Genomic DNA, 22,412 nt, shown 5'->3' on the forward strand with positions numbered 1-22,412 from the left:
GCCTTTAACTTTGAAGAGAAATAAACAAATTCAGACTAATCTTTGTGCTGCTGTAGGTCACTGCAATTCACCAGAGGACCCTGCCAACTCCAAAATATCCAGCTTGGAATCAGTAAAGTCAACTGCCACTTGTGCAAGTCCCACTCAGGTTACTGTTTACTGCCTTTGCCAAAAAGAGCTAGAAAAGCATTGTGCAAAGCTTCAGGAGTGTCTTTGTAAAGTTTGCAAGTTGAAATTTGGTGTACAACATCCATTGAAGAAAGACATCAAAAACAGTACAATGGATGTACTAGACACTCCAGGCATTCAAGATCTCTTTCAGAATGAATCTCAAGGCATTACAGAAACAGACATCAAAGTCCCCATGAGATTAGGAAACTGTAGTTCCAACCCTTCCTGCAGTCACTGTATTGAATCAAGAAAGGTAATAAGAGAGATGAAAGAGACAGAATTATCATTAGTTCAAAATTGCGAATTTCTGTCAGCTATTGGCCTAGATTTAACTAAAGATGAATATAACAAAGTTTCAAGGAAACACAAAGTTCAAGAATGTTCTGTCCATTCTGCTGCTAGTTTAAGCAAAGTTGACATATTCCATGATAGTTCTAAAATAAATTCAATTGCCTTGAAACAAAATGTTGCACAATGTCAGGATTCTGGTGCCAATAGCACCAGCAATGTTGATGATATCAGTGACAAGTATCTCAGGAAAGTGAACACTATTTGGCCAGAGGAAGGAATGTTTAAGAGGAACACTCAGAAAACTCTCCAGAAATCTGTGTCGTTTGAGAGTTTTTCTAACAATGTTAAGAAAGATGAAATTTTTTCTGACCATGCTATTGACTTGTCAATAAAGAAACTTAACAGCAGTGTCATCAATTCAGAGGATCATGTTATCCAATCTCATCAGAACTCAGCTGGTGACCAGTCTAAATGTCCCACAAGCATCAATAAAAAGCTTTTCCCTTTTGACTTGACTGAAATATTTGAATGGAGCATTCCTAGCAACACCAAGAAACCTAAGCTGAAGAAACAAAATGCAGAAGAAACACATTTTTCTCACTGCTCAGAGAGTTTGACAGACAGTGGTCCTAAGCTGCCACTGAAAGACAATTACTCAGCCACTAAGGATAGAACTGCTGTCAAACTTAATCAGAACAAAATAAATTCAAATAGCAGTTTGGACTCAGATGGTTCCCAGAAAATATGTCACAATAGCAGTCAACAGGATATGAGCAGTGATTCTGATGCAAGAAAGTTTTTACTGCAGAAGAGTTCTCTTGTTTCTACAACCAACAGTTCCTTGAAAAACAACCAAAGCTCTCTAATAGGTTGTGATAATTCACATACTTCTTACTTGAGTACCACATCTAGAAATACAGAAGGAAACAAGTTCATTAATAATGGAGACTGTCAAAAAAATGTGAACACCACCAGAAGAAAACATTTGACTGATACATTGTCCAGACATGATGATCAACATCCATTCACTAATGAAGACTTGAGTAGGTTAATAGAATCAGTCGCCATTGCAAATGAAGTAAAATCTTGCAAGCATAAAAACTCAAGAAAAGAGAATCCCATACAGGGGAGTAGACAATTAGTTAAAAGTAAGTCTTTTGATAAAGCTGAGATGCCCTTGGACTCTACTAGGCCTTCATTATGGCCTCAGCTGCAATATCAGGCCCCTATAATGTTGCACAGCTATGGCAGCTTGATCACCGGTGAGGGCTTTGCTTTGATGAATGGCCAATTCCAACATTGTCAGATTCTCAATCGTCGAAATTGGCCTTTGGATGTTTATCACAAAAATGTCATGCCATCTACCTCTAGTTGTAGTCTAAGTAGATGGGTTGCAGGAAGCAAAGACTCACATTTACTCGAAGCATCGTTCTTTGGCCCTCCAAACAACACTAAAATGCCCATGGGTGGTCCATCTCATCCATTCAGTCATGCATCATTAAGTGAACATCATGCTAGCACTGCAACAAGCTCAACTACTCTGAATAAAAACGTAGCTCACAGTTCTTCAAAAGCTGGCCAAAGGATTCACTGCCTAGGTAAAAGTATTTATTTGCATCATGACAAAAATGGCTTAAAAGGCTGTGAAGTCGATGAATCACAAGGGATCTGTTCAGAAGGTTTACAGCCTCATCAGCAAATGTCAAAATGTGTTCAACCTTTTGTCTTAAATTTATCCACCCATCAACACCAGTCTGATAACTCTGCTGTTAATTATACTCAAACCAATCAGTGCTCTGATAGAATACAACTATCTCAGTCTACAAGTAAATCTTTAATAACTGGAAAATCCATTGAACAGACAACTACAGAAGACTTACATGATGATGGTATGGAGGAAAATGTAGATGATGTAGTCATCATTGAGGATGAAGTAAAATATTCAGAAATACAGCATGAAGAAATGGAACCATCTGTACGAAAAGACATTCAGTCTTCAAACTTAAGATGTTCAACACCAGTGACACATTTGGATGTAGCAGTGGATGAACCTATTGATTTGCATGTTTCAATCAGGGATAAAGAAAGTCAGCCACCAAATACACAAGGCACATTAAAAGAAACTATTTTTAGTGATGCTGGCATGTCTAATCAATCAGAAAATCATTTTGTTTCCAATGATAAAGCCTCTGCATTGTTACATGAGAAAAATCTAATAGAGTTTACCCAGGAAGTTGTGCAGACAAATTTAGTTTCCAATCAATGTTCAATAGAGATTGTGCCAAGAGCAGATCCATTTTCAGAAGAGAAGCTTCAACTGGAACACCTTTGTGAAACCTACTCAAATTCTGAGGGAGCAACATTATTGGACTTCCCATCACAAGAACCAAATGGCAGCAACTTTGGAGACTTGAGAATGGCAGCAAGCAGTTCCAAAGGAAATAGCAACCCAGGGTTAGTCCTAGATACTGATATATCTCTAATGAATCTGGGAACAATTCCTTCCAATACATTCAACAATAGCCAATTGATCTCTACTTCTCAAAACCTTGGCAGCACTGAAAACATTTTGGAGGCTCTTATGAAGGAGCTACAAGGACAGATCATGATCCTCAACCAGGAGCTCCATCAAGGAAATGAAGGACAGTCAATGGCCTACTCTGGATATCAGCCAAAAGCCAGTCATAAATTTAACCCAGGCCCCAGCAAGCACAAAGAAACTGCTGGATTTCTGACAGCAAGTGACACATGGAGACCTCTTGCTAACCCTGCACATTTGTCATTCCATGTAGCTGACTCTATCCAAAATGAAAACTTGGTCACCTCCTCAGACTATCAGAGAATCCTCAAGACTAACTTGGTAGAATTAATAGATATAACATCTGATACAGATGACTAGTTTTTTTTCTGTTTACAAGCTGAAAATAAACTTTCAGATTATTACTTGTTGATTGAAAGTATTCTAAGACAATCTGGCCATTGTTACTTCCTCTTCCCAATTCCCCTTTAAGAGAATATTACTTCTAATACAATATCCTTTGCTTCTTGACATAGAAAATGGCTTGAATATGTTTGTCATTGTATTTATTGAGCATAGCTCCTGTTGGTATCACAAATCTATAGATTTAATGTTTCAATTTGTTAACACATGTTGAATCTGCTCACAAAACCAAATGCTAATTTTGCCTTACATGTTGACCCAAAGATTTAATCATAGAAACAAACAAGCATTGCTAAATTTGTCTTTTTACAATTGTGTTTGTATGTATCAGTATTTCCCTAGCAATGTAAAATAGTTTTGTTTTTTCCCTGAATTAGTTTTTTTTTTTATGCTGCCTATATCAGGAAGGAAGAATCAGTAGTTTGAAAACCTCAACTTTGCCTTATCACTACTCACTGCTTGATGTATTTTTCTTTCTTATCATAAACATTTCTATCTACATGTAATGTGAAGTTTATTGAAAGAGAAATATTTGGTTTAACAACAATGTGTTTACCCATGAAAGTGAATTCTTCAAAATAGTTTTCATCAACTTTGTGCCTTCATTTGTTGCTCTATTGTTTGTTTCTAGCAATCTGTATTCATACCTTTTTTTTTCTCTCTCTCCCCTCTTCCTTGTACATCCAACTTATTCAGTTATTTATTGTTCAAAGCTACAAAATGCTTGTCAAATGTTGAAGTGCTATTGCCCTATTGGTTATTCTTATTTACACTTTATGCTGACTGTTTATATTCAAAATCTATTTTGTTGTTGTTACCAAAGCTTTATTAACTTTATTGTCATTTAAAACTGCATCCCTTGTGATGTAGAATCAGAATCTAATGCCCTGTTATATTTAGAAGAAGAATTACATTTTGTGTTTGTGTTTAACCAGAACCTTTGTTATCAGAATTACAACCACCATAGAAACAGAATTGAATCTCTTTTACTACTGATTTAGATCAACATTCTCTGTTATGTAAAGATTCAAAACATCTTCATTGACCACATCGTGAATGTATAGTTTAGAGTACTACATTCTGTGTCCTGTACAGAAGTACATCTCATGAGTTTGTTACCTTGTTGGATTTCTATTGAATTGTTTTGTTGATTTACACTCACATTTGTACTATTTATATCCCATGTTAGGTACTTTTGTTTTTTACCTTTGAAATGGCATAATTAAAATAGTCTCATTTTTTTGTAAAAGGTCATGTTTTGTTTTAATCACTATATTATAACATTTTATTTTCTGCTGACCAGTTCATTTGTATTTTCCATTTTTTTCTATCAAAAAATCTTTTAAGAAGTTAACATTTTTTGTTGCTGTTTTTGTTTTATTTTTGAAATCATAAATTTAAATCTTCCATAATTTTAGTCACTTGACATTGCAATAGAGCATACAGCTGGCTAGATGAAGAAGAAAAGTCATTTAACATTTTTTGTTTTAACCATTCTTCAAACACCGAATCACTATTTCCAGTTTAAGTTATGATCAGATTTGCTTTTATTTTTTAGTTTCTTTCCACCTGCATCCAAAATAATTGTCTTTTGTTTTGATTGTCCACTACAAAAGTAAGATTGAGTAGAAGACAAGACACTGAGTTCAGTTGTTTTTGATGTTTCTGTATTGACTGGATTCTTTGTTACTGCTTGAACTGAATGCTTGCATTGTGAGTTTGTAATGATAGCTGTGTGTGTCTTCTTTTGTTGTAGTCTAGACAATCAATTATTCCCTGCAGGCTGCATTTTCCTAGCCAGGCCAGAGTCTGTAGTTAGCAAACCTTGGCACAGGTAACTATTGTTTAGGCTCTGGGTTGTATTGGATTTAACAGTCTCACATGAATAATTGTATTATAAAAAATGTTGTTAACAAATCCTTCCCTTGTACTCATTGTATCAATTTTTTTTTTTTTAATTTTAACATTTCCCCAAATATTTCTTTTAAATTGAGCTTTTAATAATTATTTGAGTGTTGTACAATTCCTTCAAATAACAATATTCTTTTTAATAAAGTCCTACCAAGAATAGTGATATATATATATATATATATCTTTAAGAATGGTTTTCTCTTGGCATTTATTTTGAAACAACTAAGGTTCAACTGTTTCTAAATGTGTATCTGAGTATACTGAGATCTATTATTTCGGAAAAGATAAAATCTTTGGCATTCATAATTACTTTGACTTAATGTCACGTTTTGTATTTGAATATTTAAACTGTTGATTATGACAGTGGTTGCAAAGCAGACTTGGTGAGACATTGTAAGCCACTATTTGATGTATCTGGACTTAAGACTATACACAAATATAGACAACCAAAGTTTTACTTGCTGTGGAATTATCTAGGAATACAAGATTAACAGACTGTATTTAATATTGTGCCTTTGTGATATTACACATATGAGTGTATCCATGTATATTCTGGTCCTGTACCTATACTAAGAGACCATTGATTTTGTGTAGATATGTTCCAAGTTGAAGTATTTTATTGTTTATAAAACATTAGAAGTATCAAAATAATATATGCAGGGCATTCTGTTGCTTTGATCAGTATAAAAGGAAGGCATGTAGCCTGCCTCTATTTTGTGTTTTTGTTGCAAACATTGTTTGTGATGTATAATAATGAAATACACAATAGAATATTTCTAAATTGTGTAAAATTTAGTTGAGTCTCGTATTAGTAATTGCTGTTATGGATCAATTTATCCAAAGATATGCCTGGAGCATTACTAAATGTTGTTAGTCTTAGTCTCCCCAACCCCTCTGCAAGTTTGGATTTTTTTTAATTCATTTTTTTTTTTATTTTCATGATGAACTGTTTCCCCTACTCTCTTTTCTGCCCCCCCCCCCCCAAAAAAAAAAAAGAAAAATTAGTTTTAAAAAAGCTACATCAAGGTTGTGTGTTTTTCTTCTGATTCTTTCATGATTTATATTTTCACATGTCTTCTCTTATGTGCCTCTACCAGAGCTGCTTCACTGTGCTGCATGTATTAGTTTAGTGTTGACACCAAATGCATACATTTTTAGTGTTACTGACTTGTTGTAGTTTCACTTTCTTTTTATTCTTGGCATTAAATTTTACACATTTTGAAATATAATTTAAAAAATTGTCTTTTTTTTAATTTATAATTCTAAATTTAGCATTAAAAATTGTTTTTATTTTTATTTATCTTTTTTATTTTTCTTATTAATGGGTTTAAGTGTTATGTTGTTTATTTCTTGACTGGTTTTACTAAAGAAAATTCATCTTCAAGTGTTGATAATTACATTCATTAACTGCTCACTAACCCCACGAGTCAAACACATCATAAGCATTGAAACAAATCTCTCTAGCAAGTTTCACAAGTTTCTCTCTGACTTGTTTTAAAGTACATGTTTGTTTAGAAAATTATGATAGAGACTTTGTGTTGCTGTTTCAGAAAATAAAATGTACAAATGATAATAGTCCATATAGCCTACTTTAGTGTTTATTCAAATGTATGTATGACAATAAATGTGAAGAGACAAAAATTGTGAATGAGACTCATGGTATTGAATTGATCACTTTCTATTGTCCTTTTTTTCTATTTTAACTGCATGCTTCTTGGTCTGGTTGCCCAACATTTAATGTCCAATTGAAGGTACTACAAATTATATTTGATATTGGTGTTTGCTGTAAATAACTCTTTGATTTTCTAGCTTGGAAACGGCTCACTTTTTTTCTGTTTTTTTTTAATTGTTCTTTGCTAGGTGTTGATGATTAATTTTTTTTTGTTTGGTCTGGAGGGAAGAAGGACTAATGTATGCAGAAATATTTGTTTTCAAATCTCACTGTCATTATGTGATACTGTCACACGCTGTGTTATTGTGTTGATGATTTATAAATTATCTCTTTTCTTTCTCTTTAGTTGTAGTATTGAATTATTGTTCTGACATCATTTTGAGACTACAAGTTTTATTTCTTCCAGTCACTCTCAATGTTTCAATGAAGGATTAATGAACATCATAGTAGGAAAAGATTAAAAACTTACATCAAGTACTAAATTTATAGAGTAATAGGACTGTCAGCTCAGTATCTACTATTATGATTGATACCATTCTGTTCAGAAATGTATTTTTAAAAGTTGCGTCATAGGTTGTTGTTCTGTACATGTAAACAAAATATTGTGCTACACACTTCTTATAAAAAAGGGGTTAGAAAAAAAATGTTTGCTTTCTTTGTTTGTTTGGGGTTTGTTTTTTTTTTGTTTGTTTCTTTTTTGCATTTTTACCAATAATGTTGTTTAAAGTCACATATTTAACTGAAGTATTTGAACAGTCTTAAAAACATCAGTTAGTAGTCTACTATCTATTCTATTTTTAATCAACTTACTTTTCTCTTTATAATTTACTAAGTATATAACAGTTTAATTCCTAAATGGTGTTTCTTATTGACAAGATATTTATATGCTTTCAACAGGCAACAACTCATTTGTTCCTTTTCATTTGAACGAAACAGGTTGTTTTTCCACATGTAAAGAAGGAAAATAAAATGTATTAGCATTGCATGTAAACTGAACATCTACATTGTGTCATATCACATGAGTTTGCTTTACTTTGAATTAATCTTTATACAAGTTCACTATATTTATCTCTTTTTTTTTTGATAACTAAACTGCATCACTTATCAAAGTATATCTATCTGAGCTGTTTTCTATATTCAACAATTTAGTCAGTAAGAATAGCTATAGGGTCACAAAACTAAACTAAAAAAAAACAAAAAAACAACACCTTCTCAAATAATTTTGGTTTTAAAGATATTTGGTAAATATGTTGTTTTTTTTTTAATTAGCTTTCTCTTGTGCTATTTTGCTTTTAATGCTTTTGTAGAGACTGAAGAGCTACACATGTTGAACTACAGCTTCTATGGTGCTTACTTCTTGACTAGAACAATAGTCCAGCATTTGGTTCACTGTTGTTACACTTAGTAGCCTTTTTTTTTAACCAATTCCTCCTATTAGCTTGCTAACTCTTAATTAGTTCTGCAAGGATGAGTAGTGAAAAATGTCTCTAATGATTTTACAAGAAATTAAACAGTTTATGTATATTTGTGGTAAAAAAAAATTACTACCTAATTAGCGACACTGGAAAGTTTTTAAAATGTTTTTTTTTTGGTATTCATAGTAAGGAGTTGAATCAATAGAAGTACATGAACAGTTTGTAAACCATCTTATGTAGAAACCATTAGCTGTTTGTAGAAAAAATTGATTGTGCTCATCTACATTGTGAAGCAATATTGAAGCATTACAAGAAACAAATAGAATGAGAAATGATAGACCAGCAGGATGGCTGCCTGGTCATAAGGCATGCACACTGGACTGTGGTTCAGACTTCTTTATGGTCCCACTGCCATCCACCATTGTCCTGTGGGAGGTTTGGACTAGGAAATAAATTATCTTCAACTCTGAAGGAACATGTAAAAAAAATTAAACAAATATTTTTACAAACATAAAGGAGGAATTGACTTTTTGTTTCATATTACTAAAACTAATGATTTTGTAGCAATAGAAATACCCAGACATAAAACGCTTGAAAATATTTCATTGATTTCTTTACATAGAATTTGTTAAGAAAATTATTTTCTGCTTTTAAAATGTATTTTCTCCTGGGTATTTCTCTGGTGTTATGCTCTGGCACATTTTTTTTTGTTTCATTTTATGGTACATTTTTTAAAAAATATTTGCTTGTTGAACCTTTTTGGTTTTTTTAACTATAACACCTACAAAAAAGCTAATTATATATTATTTAGGTTAATTGAAGATCATATTGTTTCACAGGTAAATTAGTATTCAGGCATCCAAATAATAGCTAGATAAATACTATTACAAATATATATTAAAAGAAAAGATAAATCTGCACAAATAAAATGAAGACTTTTTAGATTTTTTTTTATACCATATTTTCTTTTCTATTTCCAGAGATCTACTTTAGGTGCCTTTACTCCAGTTAGAGTTCGCAGTTCTGGTCATCATGACAGTCCAAGCTCTTCTAACAAAGATTCTAGTGGAAGAAATAGAGCTGGCCGAGATGGTGGTGTCAGAAGTGCTAGGAAGAACTTGCTGGATAAGCTGACCAGTGTGGTACACCAGCACTCACGTCACCCAAGGACAGAGAACCAAACTCGAGTAAAAGCCCAAAACTTAAAGAGACTGGAGCCTAAAATCAGATCAAATAAAACTGTCAGAGAAAAAAGTAGAAAACTAGTCAAAAAATCACAAAAGGAAATGAAAACCAAGAGAAGAATAAGTTTACGACTCAGTTGCAAAACAGAGGGCAGGAGCAGACGTATTGAACAGAATTGTGAGGCAGGAAAAGATGAAAAGAAGCAGGAAGAGTCTGATGGGAGTCATGACAACAAGTTTAGAAGAAATAACCAAGCTCAGAAGAAAAGGAATGCCTTAAAGACACGACAACCTTACAAGATTCATCCCTTAGAGAGGGTACGAACCAGGGGATACAATCTCCTTCTAGCTTCCCAGTTAGCTGTAAAAAGAGCCAAAAGAGAAAAAGCTCTCATTAAAAAAAAAGTGAATGGAGACACTAGACACAAAGAAGAGACAGTGGAAAAGGTTGTAAAAAATGTAGAAGAAATGGACAAATTGCAGGTGAATTCTGTGAAGAAGATGCAGCTTTCTCCAGATGTCAGCAACACAACCCTTGAGGAGAATAAGCAGCAAAGTTCAGATGAGACTAAAAGGACATTGACTAACAGTAAAAGCAAGGATCTAGTTTCCAGTTGTCAGAACAGAGAACGGAAAGAGAGCTTATCAAATTCACCTAAAAGAACTCCACCAAAAAAAGGTAAGTACAATGAATTTTTATTTTGTTTGATTGTATCAGCATCATTTCTTCCTGTTCTTTGTGTTTCTTTTTAGGTGTCTCCCTCTGCTGTTGTAAGCTTTCTTGCTTGTCTAATACCTTTACAATATCAATTAAGAATATTTCCTGCTTTTTTTTTTAATCTAAGATATAGTACCCCTTTCAGATCTTTATGATGATGTAAAGTTCATGTTTCAGATGGTTTACAAGTTGGTCATGTGGCCAACACAACACCCAACCACCTTTACTTTCCTAACTAATGTCAGGTACCTATTAGAGTTGGCTGGACTTAGGGTTATTCTTTAAATTCTCAAGTTCAAAATCCCACTCTTCACCGAAATTAAAACCCGAAACCACTCAGTTTGGAGACCGTTGCTTTACCACATAGCCACCATGCCACAAAGAAATTTAAGGTATAGAATGAGAGCAATACTCTTGTCACCCCATTTCTCTCATCTTTTATCTTTGATACTGATTTTTATAGGCATTTCCTCTGTACATTGTTACAATGTTGACTTTCTTTTCTACTTGTTTAATATCAATGAACTAAAGTCATAACTTTTTCTATTCATTTATTCCAAGTTGTATATAATCTCTAAATTAGCTTAACTGCAATGGCTACAATTTGTGCTTTAAAATATATATCTTGAAAGGTGAACACCACAGACAAACATATAGTCTTGGATGACTTCAACTCCAGAGTGAGGAGTGACTACAGCACATAGCTGGGTGTCCTGGGGAGACTTTGTACTAGTAATTACAACAAAAATGGCAGACTATTGCTGGAACTCTGCTCCAAATTTAAACTTGTGGTTTCAAATACCATTTCCAACAAAAAAATGTTCACATCTACATGGAGACACCCGCACTCTACTTGAAGTGAAGCAGTGTGATGTTAGTGAAGCAATGTGATGTTAGTGAAGCAATGTGATGTTAGTGAAGCAATGTGATGTTAGTGAAGCAATATGAAGTTAGTGAAGCAATGTGATGTTAGTGAAGCAATGTGATGTTAGTGAAGCAATGTGATGTTAGTGAAGCAATGTGATGTTAGTGAAGCAATATGAAGTTAGTGAAGTAATGCACACCAGAGTTGTGCCAATCGCCAACAGACCACCGCCTTGTTCATGCCAAGTTCATGCTTTTTAGTAACAAAGTCTATCAGTCTCTTGCTGAGAAACTGAAAATGGAACTCTTGTTGAGGTAGAAACAGCAATCAGAATACTCCTTGACAGATTGACCAACTACATAGTAGGCAGTGTACTTTCTAAAAGTCAATGTGGTTTCTGAGCTGGTAGAGGCACATCGGGCATGATTTTTGTCATGCGACAATCGCAGAAAAAATGCAGGGAGCAAAACCTGAATTTGTACACTGCATTCATTGATCTCACCAAAGCATTTGACACAGTGTGTTGCGATGGCTTGTGGAGGATTCTATCTCTGCTCTGTTGTTCTTCAAAATTCATCACTATGGTAGTCAAAAAGGTCAAATCAGATACAATGGTACCTATCAGGTATCTTTATTCTAGAGAATTGTGTGAAGCAGGGTTGTTTGCTTGTTGCAACACTTTGCAATATTCTTTGGAGCAATGCTAAATAAAATGATGCCTTCATGTGGGCATCTACATCAAGTTCTGCTCTGATGGTAGAGTTTTTAACAATGATTGCTACTGTGCTGCTCTATTCAGACCATTGCACCCTTCTTGCTTACTGCAAACAGAAGCTTCAACTTGCTTTCCATGAATTTGATTAGGCTGTTACCTCATTTGGTCTGTCCATCAATCTAAAAAAAACGAAGTTCATGCTTCAGAAGTCCACAATTGGAACCTGGGTGCTCTATCGAAGGCATTTGAAGGCTCCTTGAACCCTTCCAACAAAGGTGCCTTCACTCCATAATGGGCACACATGCAAGGCTACATTACAAATAACTGGGTCTGACATTTTTCCTGCATGGGATAGGACTGCATTTCAAAGGCCATCTTTGGCGAGCTTAATGAACTGCTTAACAGAGGTGCCCCCTCCCCCATAAGCACTTTAAAGATCAACTTAGGCACCATTTGGCCCTCTCTGACTTAGTTTAAGAGGGAAAGTAGTTGTCAGCAGATGGCCTCTAAAAGAGACATCATGAGGGCTCCCACAAAGGCTGCAAGACACACATTTGAGACCCAAAGAAAAATCCTTATTGAAGACAAGTGCTGAAGACGAAAAGAAAACTTAAATAGACCACTGCTATTGTCCGCTTCAGATATGGAAAAATATGCAGGTTGCAACTGGGTTTGTGTAGTCATGTGAAACACACTGCACTCATCCTTAATCTTTGGAATTGAAGATGTTTCCATTATTATCATTTATTATATTATTATTATATATATATATATATATATCTCCTATATTTTCATTATGAGTTATCGTCACTTTTTAATGGAGCTACATTTGTTGTGTTTATTTAAGGCCAATTTTTTTGAATAAGTCTGTAAGGAGAAATGTTATTTCAAAATGGTGTAGATTTTGTTAAGTTCATATTTGGTATACTGATCTTAATGAAATAAAAAAGTCTGATCTGGCTATCACTAAAGTTGACCTGAATGTAGCTATTTTAACCTCTAATACAATGATCATCACAGCCGTCGCAGTGCTGTCAGGCCCCTCTGCCCATAATGCATAATGAGGCTGCAGAGGATAATAATAATAATAATAATAATAATTTTATTTATAAAGCACTGTTAAAAAACAAAATGTAGGCTCAAGGCGCTGTAACAACATTACAAACATAAACACAATTGCTAGAATAACAGTTAATCTAAAAAAGTTTTAAACAGATAGGTCTTAATGTTCTTCTTAAAAGTGGTATAGCATGTTGTCTGTCTGAGATCAATGGGGAGTGAGTTCCAAACCTTTGGTCCGTGAACTGAAAAAGCACGCAGACCGTAGCTTTTGAGGGAGAAACGTGGCACTACTAAAAGCGTTGAGTCCATTGAGCGCAGGGTTCTCTGGGGGACATATGGAGTAATCAGTTCTCTAAGGTACAAGGGCATCTCATTGTTATATATACACTGATGACAAAGTGTGGCGACCTTGTAATCGATTCTCGCTTTCACGGGAAGCCAATGGAGCGTGCGCAAGAGCGTAGTAGCAGAATCTTGTCTAGTTTTTTTAAGGACTATTCGAGCTCCATTAGACGATTTCTCCAAACACACCATAACTCATGTCACTCACCATGTCCAATACCATGACACACATGCCAGAAATGTCTATGGCCACAGGTTGGGCATTGCTACTCTAATGTATCTAACAAAATGTGAAATTCATACAACTGTATAGACAAGTTGGAGCCATGTGAAATTCATACAATTGTATAGACAAGTTGGAGCCATGTGAAATTCATACAACTGTATTGACAAGTTGGAGCCATGTGAAATTCATACAATTGTTTAAACAAGTTGGAGCCATGTCTAATTCATACAATTGTTTAAACAAGTTGGAGCCATGTCTAATTCATACAATTGTTTAAACAAGTTGGAGCCATGTGAAATTCATACAATTGTATAGACAAGTTGGAGCCATGTCTAATTCATACAATTGTTTAAACAAGTTGGAGCCATGTCTAATTCATACAATTGTATAGACAAGTTGGAGCCATGTGAAATTCATACAACTGTATAGACAAGTTGGAGCCATGTCTAATTCATACAATTGTTTAAACAAGTTGGAGCCATGTCTAATTCATACAATTGTATAGACAAGTTGGAGCCATGTGAAATTCATACAATTGTATAGACAAGTTGGAGCTATATGAAATTCATACAACTGTATAGACAAGTTGGAGCCATGTAAAATTCATACAATTGTATAGACAAGTTGGAGCCATGTAAAATTCATACAATTGTATAGACAAGTTGGAGCCATGTGAAATTCATACAATTGTATAGACAAGTTGGAGCTATATGAAATTCATACAACTGTATAGACAAGTTGGAGCCATGTAAAATTCATACAATTGTATAGACAAGTTGGAGCTATATGAAATTCATACAACTGGATAAACAAATCTCTATCATTTATTTTCTAATTTTTAAAACCATGCCCAACATTTCTTGTTTTATTTCTGCTTTGTGTATATTAAAAAATAGTTTGTAAACTGATTTGATTTTGTGGCTAATTTAGGTTACAACTCATTTCAAATTTGAATGGCAATGTAAACAAAACTTTAGCATAGGGGACATTGTGTTGTGTTTTGTTTTTCAAGTAATTACATAATTGCTTTCCATTAAGTATTTTGAGTTTTTTAGGTTTACAAATAGATGCTCTTTTTTGGTTGTTGTGGTTATCTAAGGAAAAAAAAAAGAAATTGTAAAATACAATGTATTAAAAAAAAATAGTAATCTATGGAGAACCAAAAAAAAAACCAGTTTAAAAGCTTCATTCAATACTAGCCAAACTTTCATTATCCATCTCATTGCATCCCCAGCCAAACTTTCATCAAATTCAAGTCCACCACCACATACATTAGCAGAGGACACAGTCCCAGTGTTTCATCCAACAGAAGCAGAATTCATGAACCCATTGACCTTCATCAGTAAAATCCAACCAATAGCTGAGCCATATGGAATGTGTAGAATAATTCCACCAGCAAGCTGGAAAGTAATACTTATTTAAAATGTCCTTTTTATACAGATGCCAGCTATATTAACTATATTTCTTGCTTAATATTAAGTGTATCATTATCCTGACAGTCACACTTTTTTTCTAGTAAATATATTTAATCTCTGTCATCAAATCAATAAAAAAAAACTAATTTGAGATTTTCCTTTATTATTTAAAAGTTATTGACTCAGCTAATTTTCATTTCCCAGCTTGACAGTAACAAAATCAGTGATGATGTACGGTTCACTCCTCAGGTGCAGCAAATACACAGGCTTCATAAACGGTAAGAATGTAGTATTATGTGCTGCTCTTTTGTAGTAGAATGAATAATCATTACTATGGCTCATTATTCTAGAAGAAAGCACAAATTCAGTGATATAGACATTTTCTTCTGTTGAAATAACTAGCAGCTGAAGTTTTATTCCATTTGACTTATTTTGTGTTTCAGTTGGGGACCAAATGTCCAGCATACAGCAGCTATCAACCAACATCTTTTATCAGAAAATGCTAACATTACTACCACACCTCAGGTGAGTTCTTCAATAAGAGTTGCCATAATGTGTCACAGCTGAGTAGTCTTTTACCAGTAGTTAATCTTGCAAACATTTATCAAATGTTCAGAGCCATTCTGCCTGGATATACATGTTTGTTTTTAAATGTTTTTTATAGAAAATGTTCAGATTTTTCTTTTAAGTTTTTCTTACTTTATTTTTTTTTTTAATATCTATCTTGAATTTTGTTAAACTTATAAAGTTAGTGTTGACTATGGGCTACTGTATTACATGCATTTATCATGGAAGTAAGTTGTCTTATTTATTTATGTTAAATCCTACTTTTCAATTCACATTTGATTCTCTAAAGATATTTGAAACAAGTTTCTAAAATAAGGATTATTTTCATTTGGTGAAACAAGTTTTTTATTTTTTATTTTTTTTAAATTAAATCCATTTTTTATAAACAGATAATCATATTAATTTTTTCATTTCGTTTTATTGCCAGAGTAACTTATTATTCTTTTATTTTTTAACTTTATATTTTAAAATATTCCACATTTTTATGTTAACTTTGTGGAGTTTATATTTTAGTTACCAAGATGTCAAGGAATTTTTTTTTATTAAAATAGTATTTTTTAAATACTGTAAACATATTTTGGAGACAAAGTATTAAGATAACTGTAATAATATAGATAAAGGTTAGTTCCTAGATTCAATATTCTCCTTTTTTTTTCTTTCATAAAAATGTATGTTGCTTGTGCAACAGAAAACACATGATGGCTCCAAAATTCAAAGCTAGTGGTTTTACTGAGCAAGGCTTAGAAAGTGATGCTATAAGTATTTAAACTGTTTTCTTTAGTGTTGGGACAGCATTTATTTTTTGGTCACTAGTTAAATTTGAACAATTTCAGATAGGAGGTGTGCAAATTGATCTACCTCAACTTTATCGTCTTGTGGAGGAGTCAGGGGGGCCGAAAATAATGTCAGACAAGAAACATTGGGCCAGAATTGCAGATATTATGAACATCCCTAAACAGGTGATATGTTATTGATTGTCTACATTAGTGAAATAAAATGCATAAACCTTAGTAGCCTATTAGAATCTCATTACTCTTTTCTATTGTTCAGCTAACATCATTATATGAGCAGATGAGGAAAACCATCTGCTGTTCTGTTTTTTTAATCAGCACATGTTGCTTCAGAATCTACATCTCAGTATTTAAAACTGAATGTAAGAAGATAAACTCTAAAGAAAGATTTCTAGAACTTGATTTCATCACCAGTATATTTTGGTTAACACTCATCTGCCTCAAAATTTGTCTGAATGTAAAACATGTTTAACAAATATTACTGACTGTTTCTTCTTTGCAGGCCATGGATCGCACAGTTCGCTTGTATGATATTTATTGCCATCATGTCTTTCCTTATTTCACACTGTCCAAAGAAGAAAAGCACCAATTGGAAGAAGAAGTCAAAGCTATTTATGAGCTACAGACTGTGGAGGATGAAGCAATAACAAAGGTAAGAATGAACAATTTATACAAAACTATTAAAGCAAACAGGAACCATAACTTGCCATCAAGATAATTCAAAAGTAGCCAGTTTTTGTTCTTTTATTCCTTTTGGTTTGTTTTAAATGAAATGGAGGCCTTGGATACTTTAAGTCTTCTGAAAATGAATCTTAAATGGGTTTATTTTATTGTACTTGCATACAGTGTGCACATTCAGCATCAAGACAGGGGTGCATCTTGTCTCCCTTACTCTTCCTCCTAGCCATCAGCTGCATAAGAAAGAGTTCAATGAATCAGACTGCCTTCTGTAGTCCATTGCTTGAACAGAATTAGAGTTCAATGAATCAGACTGCCTTCTGTAGTCCATTGCTTGAACAGAATTAGAGTTCAATGAATCAGACTGCCTTCTGTAGTCCATGGCTTGAACAGAATTAAATGACAGACATGGACTTCACCAACAACAGTGCACTAATTAAGTCTGCAAGTAAATGCATACAAGAAATGACTAGATAGAGGGCACCCAAAATTAGCCCACACACTAAAATTGGCCTCTGCATAAACTCGGATAAAGCTAAAATTGTGCTAGTGGGAAATAAGGCAAAGGGTCCCCCATTAGACTTGGCAAGTCAGAGTTGAAGAGTTGGATAAGTTTACATACCTAGGCAGCATCATAACAAATGATGGGGATACCTAACATGACGTAGCTTGCCGAATAGGAAAGGCAGGGAGCATTTTCCTAAGGCTGCAGCCTATTTGGACAAGCCAAGCCATTGGACTTGAAACAAAAATACACCTTCTTAACACATTTGTCATCCCAACAGCAATATATGTGAGACATGGAAGTCATCTGCCAAAATTGAGAAAAGACTAAATGTGGCTCAACAAAGATGTCTAAGACGGCTTTTAGGAGTCAGTTACAGAGATCAAGTCTCAAACAAAGAAATCCTATGCCGAACTGGGAGTCAACCACTTAATGAGGTTGTGACCAAGTGTCGTATGAGGTTAGCAGGACATATCCTCTGACAGAATGAATTACAAATACCAAGAGTTGCGATGACTTGGAGGCCAATACATGGATGACACAAACAGGGATGTCCTCGTCTAACTTGGTGCCACACGTTCATGGAGGACCTAGTATGGTGGACACCAGGTGGAAGGAGGCTTCAGACATTGCCAGTGACAGATCTTTGTGGAGAAAGCTTTCTGCCCAATGCACCAAAGGGCGCAGGAGGATCTTAGTAAGTAAGTTCTGTTTCTGTGGCATTTTACTTCTTGAGAGGTATTTTCCCTCTGTAACTTCTTGTGTGACTAATGAGGCCAATCCACACTCTTGTGTGACTAATGAGGCCAATCCTCGATATCCAGCTGTGGTCACAAGTTGGACATATGTAATCACCAGGCACCGTTGCATGTTCGCCCTTCTTTCTGCTACTATTGTGTATGGCATCTGCAATTTGGGACCCTTCCTTTATGTGGATCTATCCAGTGCCACTTTTTCCCAGCTGCTAGTGTCGATTTTGAAGAGCTTCATATCGCATTGGATACATCCATATACCATAAATGTGGACAACCAGTGGCTCCTGCCTTCTGTTAGATCACCATACAGAATTTCTTGTGGAAGTCGACCTTCTGGCATTCTATGAACATGGCCAAGCCACCAAGGCGTCTGCTGCTGATAACACAGTGGATGTCCTGGCACCTTGCTCTTTGTAGAACTTCCTCATTGATTATTTTATTTAATAATAATAATAATAATAATAATAATCTTTATTATCCGTAAGGAAATTTGTCTTACAATTTGTGCATTACACCAAACAAAAAACATTATAACTATAAGAAACCAAAGTGTACATTCACACCAGACTCACTCATAATTTACATGTGACAAAGTTTATACCAGATTGTTCTTATTTAATGATTTGATTGCCAGGGGAACAAAAGAGTGTTTGTGTCTGTTTGTCTTTGCTATCGGTGTCTTGTATCTCTTTTGTAATGGTAAAATCACAAAATCACAATTTAGCCATCTTTTTAAAAGATCCGCCTCAAGCATCGGAGGTGGAAGATATTTAGCATTTTTTCCTGCCATGAGTCGGTTGACCATGTTTCACATCCATATAGAAAAGTGCTCATCACACAGCTCTGGTAGAGTAAGGCTTTAGTACAGTAAGTCAGCAAGATATTGTCCCACACTCTTTTTGCAACTGTGACATGGTGCCCATTGCTTTGGCTATTCTGTTGTTAATGTCTTTATCCAGTAGAGCATCATTGGATATGATGGAGCCAAGATAGCAAAAATGGTCAACAATTTCCAATGGTTACTTGAGGTGCAGTAATTGTGTTCTGAGCTTTGACTAATATTTAAGCCAAACTTCTGGCAAGCAGCATTAATATTTGAGCTGAACGTCTGACAAGCAGCAGATAGTTTGTCAACCAGGGTCTGAAGCTGAGGATCAGAGTCAGCCACAATAGCTGCATCATCAGCATAGAGGAGTTCCCTGATAAGTAGCTTCCTAACTTTGGTTTTAGCCTGCAACCTTGATACATTAAAGAGTTTTCCAGAGGATCTTATCTGGAGAAATACACCCATGTTGATGTTGCCGTAAGCACAATGCAGTAAAGAGAAGAATATGTCAAACAGAGTAGGTGCGAGCATGCATCCCTGCTTGACACCACTGCTGACCTTAAAAGGTGCTGATAGGGCTCCTTTGAATTTCACTGTAGATTTTGTTTCCTCATGCAATGAACTTCAGTAGTTTGGGACGATCTAACAACATTAAAATTGACAGTTTCATTCATTCTTTCTCAAAAACTAATTATGATGATGAGGATGAAATATGTTATTGAAAATTCAATTTATGATGCAGAAATAGGTGTTCAAGCTATTTTTGTGCAAAGATAAGTGTTAAGACTATTTGTAGTGCAGAGATGTTTAAGGCTATTTATGGTGAAGGGATATGTGTTAAGGCTTTTTATGGTCCTGTAAAAGCTTAATATGCACATTTCATGTGAATACTGAAACAATCCCACAATCTTCAGAATCAAAGAAAAGTCATTATCATATGTCTGTGTAGAGATGTAACTCCATACAGCTAATCCAACTACAACTTGTAGGTCTGTATATTAACTTGACATAAACATTTTGAATAAAAGCATGAAAACCTCTGTTATGAACAAAATATAAACTCAATTTAAACCCACTACCACAGTAGGATGCATTGTTTATGATATACTCCCAATGCATTAAAATGCATTAGGATGATAGCAGCTGTTTTTTGTAACTTTCATATAAGAATAGCCCATCATGTCTGGTTCAGAATGAGAACAGAAGTGTGCTTACTTTTTTTTTTTTTAGTAAAAACTGAATGTGAATAGGTTTTTTTTATTTTTTATTTATATATATATTATTTTTTTTTTAGAATTTTGAAAAATAATTGCCCATATCCCAGTGTATAAGGCCTACTGGGATAATGGAGTATTTTTTATATTCTAAAGGTATTATAAGAATATATTTTTTTAAACTAGACATTATTTTATTTTTTAAAATTATTTATTTATTTTTTAGTATTAGATCTAAACTTTTTTTTTATTCAGAACTACTACTCTTTGCTCAGGGTATATGGAGCATTTTTCAATAGGAAGTCAGAGATGGGAACATGACAATTTGTTCACTCGACATTTCGTTCACCCGACAGTTCATTCACCTGACAATTCAATCACCTGACAATTCATTCACCCAACATATCGCTCACAGACAACTTGTTCACCAACAGTTAGTTCACGAAAAATCATTCACTGACAATTTGTTCACAGACAAATCGTTCACTTGATAGTAACATATTAATTTGTTTACAAACTGCAGCTATTATTTCCCAAAAAAAATTTGATTGCTAGAGATCCGACCTAGTCTGAGTTTCTTTGTTAATTTATTTTTGGTTAATTCTTTGTTAATGAGGACAGTATGTGATAAAAATGCTACTTTAAAAAATGTGATATCAAAAATTTAAATGGACCCTCACTTTAACTATTGGCAACATTTTTACTTTCATCATGTAGGCCTTCTTTTACACTCATATCCGTCATATAGTCTTATTCGCCCCACCCACATTTACTTATCTTCTTAATAGCGGTCCAGATGTTTAATTAACATACCTATTTCATCATGCTGTTATGGCCAACACTCTTTGGGGCCTTCCTCTACCTATGCCTCCTCCCCCCCTTTTTTTTTTTATCTACCCATTCAGCTGGATACTCTAGTTAACACCTAGTTGCGTGCTAGACAGAATGGCGTCTGTAGAACAAATACAACTTTATCTGATAGGCAACCATTACTTATAAAAAGAGAAATGGTTCATTGACAAGTCATTGTTTTTGTTACATTCATCTTCGTGTTTGCAAAAACATTGGTGAAAGTTGTTTTTTAGCGGCCCCCGAAAGGGGAAAAGACGCTATTGGTTTTGTGCGAAATGTCTGTCCGTCCGTCCCGTTTAGATCTCGTAAACTAGAAAAGATATTGAAAATCCGACATCACAATATTTTAGACCATTCAAAGTTCTGATGCAACGGCTACTTTTTTTTTTCTGATAGCGAAAAATCTAATTTTTAAAATTAGTTATGCAAGCAGTTTTTAAAGAGAAAAAGCTAATTAGTATGCATTATAAGTTAGACCTAATTTAAAATAGTAATCTTGTAAACTTCATTTTTGTAAACTTTTTCTTTATTGCCAAATTTTTTTTTTTTTTTTTTTTTTTTTTTTTTTTTTTTTTTTTTTTTTTTTGAGCATTCGAATAAGAGATTGGACCTTTTCAAAACAATTACATCAATTATAAGACTTCAGTTAGGCCAGGAGAGGCGATTTTCAACTTCGGAATCCTTAGGCGCCTCTGAGTCCACCCAGCTCCAATGGGTACCTGATATTAGTTGGGGAAAAGTAAAGGCGGTTGGTCGTTGTGCTGACTACATGACACCCTCGTTAACCGTAGGCCACAAAAACAGATGAACATTACTTCTTCTGCCCTATAGACCACAAGGTCTGAAAGGGGAACTAGTTAGGCCAGGTTCACATCTAACTTTGCATTCACTTGCACCTATCCTTTGATCTGCTGTACCGTTGGGGCACTACACAAGATCTGTCAACCTTCTTTCTCCATTCTTATCTCTCATTTGTCTATGATATAATTTCATTAGGATGTTCTTTCTGAAAATATTGAAGCCTGCCTGGGTGGACCACTTCGGGGGCCGATTTTGAGTTTGTGTTTCCACACAAACTGTCTTTGTAATCTTGTTTATTGTTAACTTTGAGTATTTTTTAAATATTTATTTATATATTTATATTTATTTATTTATATTTTTTTTTTACATTTTTTTTCCACCTAACTTAACATGCCTATTGGACATTTTCACTATAAATTAAAGAATGAACAAAGAATTTTTTAAAAACTAGGATTAGATAGATTTTTTTTTTTTTTGGAAATAGTACTTACAAAA

The 22,412-nt window shown here is 34.3% G+C and overlaps 1 protein-coding gene across 7 annotated transcripts in view; it reads left to right on the forward strand.

The window, feature by feature from the left end:
- The window catches only part of LOC106071259 (protein Jumonji-like), a 55,882-nt gene that overhangs the window by 16,143 nt on the left and 17,327 nt on the right, over positions 1-22,412 (forward strand). For all 7 annotated transcript variants that reach the window (XM_056035210.1, XM_056035208.1, XM_013231319.2 and 4 more), the window contains 6 exons: positions 9,382-10,264; positions 14,748-14,920; positions 15,133-15,206; positions 15,372-15,453; positions 16,329-16,454; positions 16,789-16,938. In XM_056035210.1, coding sequence (XP_055891185.1) covers positions 9,382-10,264; positions 14,748-14,920; positions 15,133-15,206; positions 15,372-15,453; positions 16,329-16,454; positions 16,789-16,938 — 1,488 coding nt within the window. The remainder of the gene's footprint in view (positions 1-9,381; positions 10,265-14,747; positions 14,921-15,132; positions 15,207-15,371; positions 15,454-16,328; positions 16,455-16,788; positions 16,939-22,412) is intronic.

Source organism: Biomphalaria glabrata, chromosome 7, assembly GCF_947242115.1.
Source record: "Biomphalaria glabrata chromosome 7, xgBioGlab47.1, whole genome shotgun sequence".
Classification (NCBI taxonomy): Eukaryota; Metazoa; Mollusca; class Gastropoda; family Planorbidae; genus Biomphalaria; species Biomphalaria glabrata.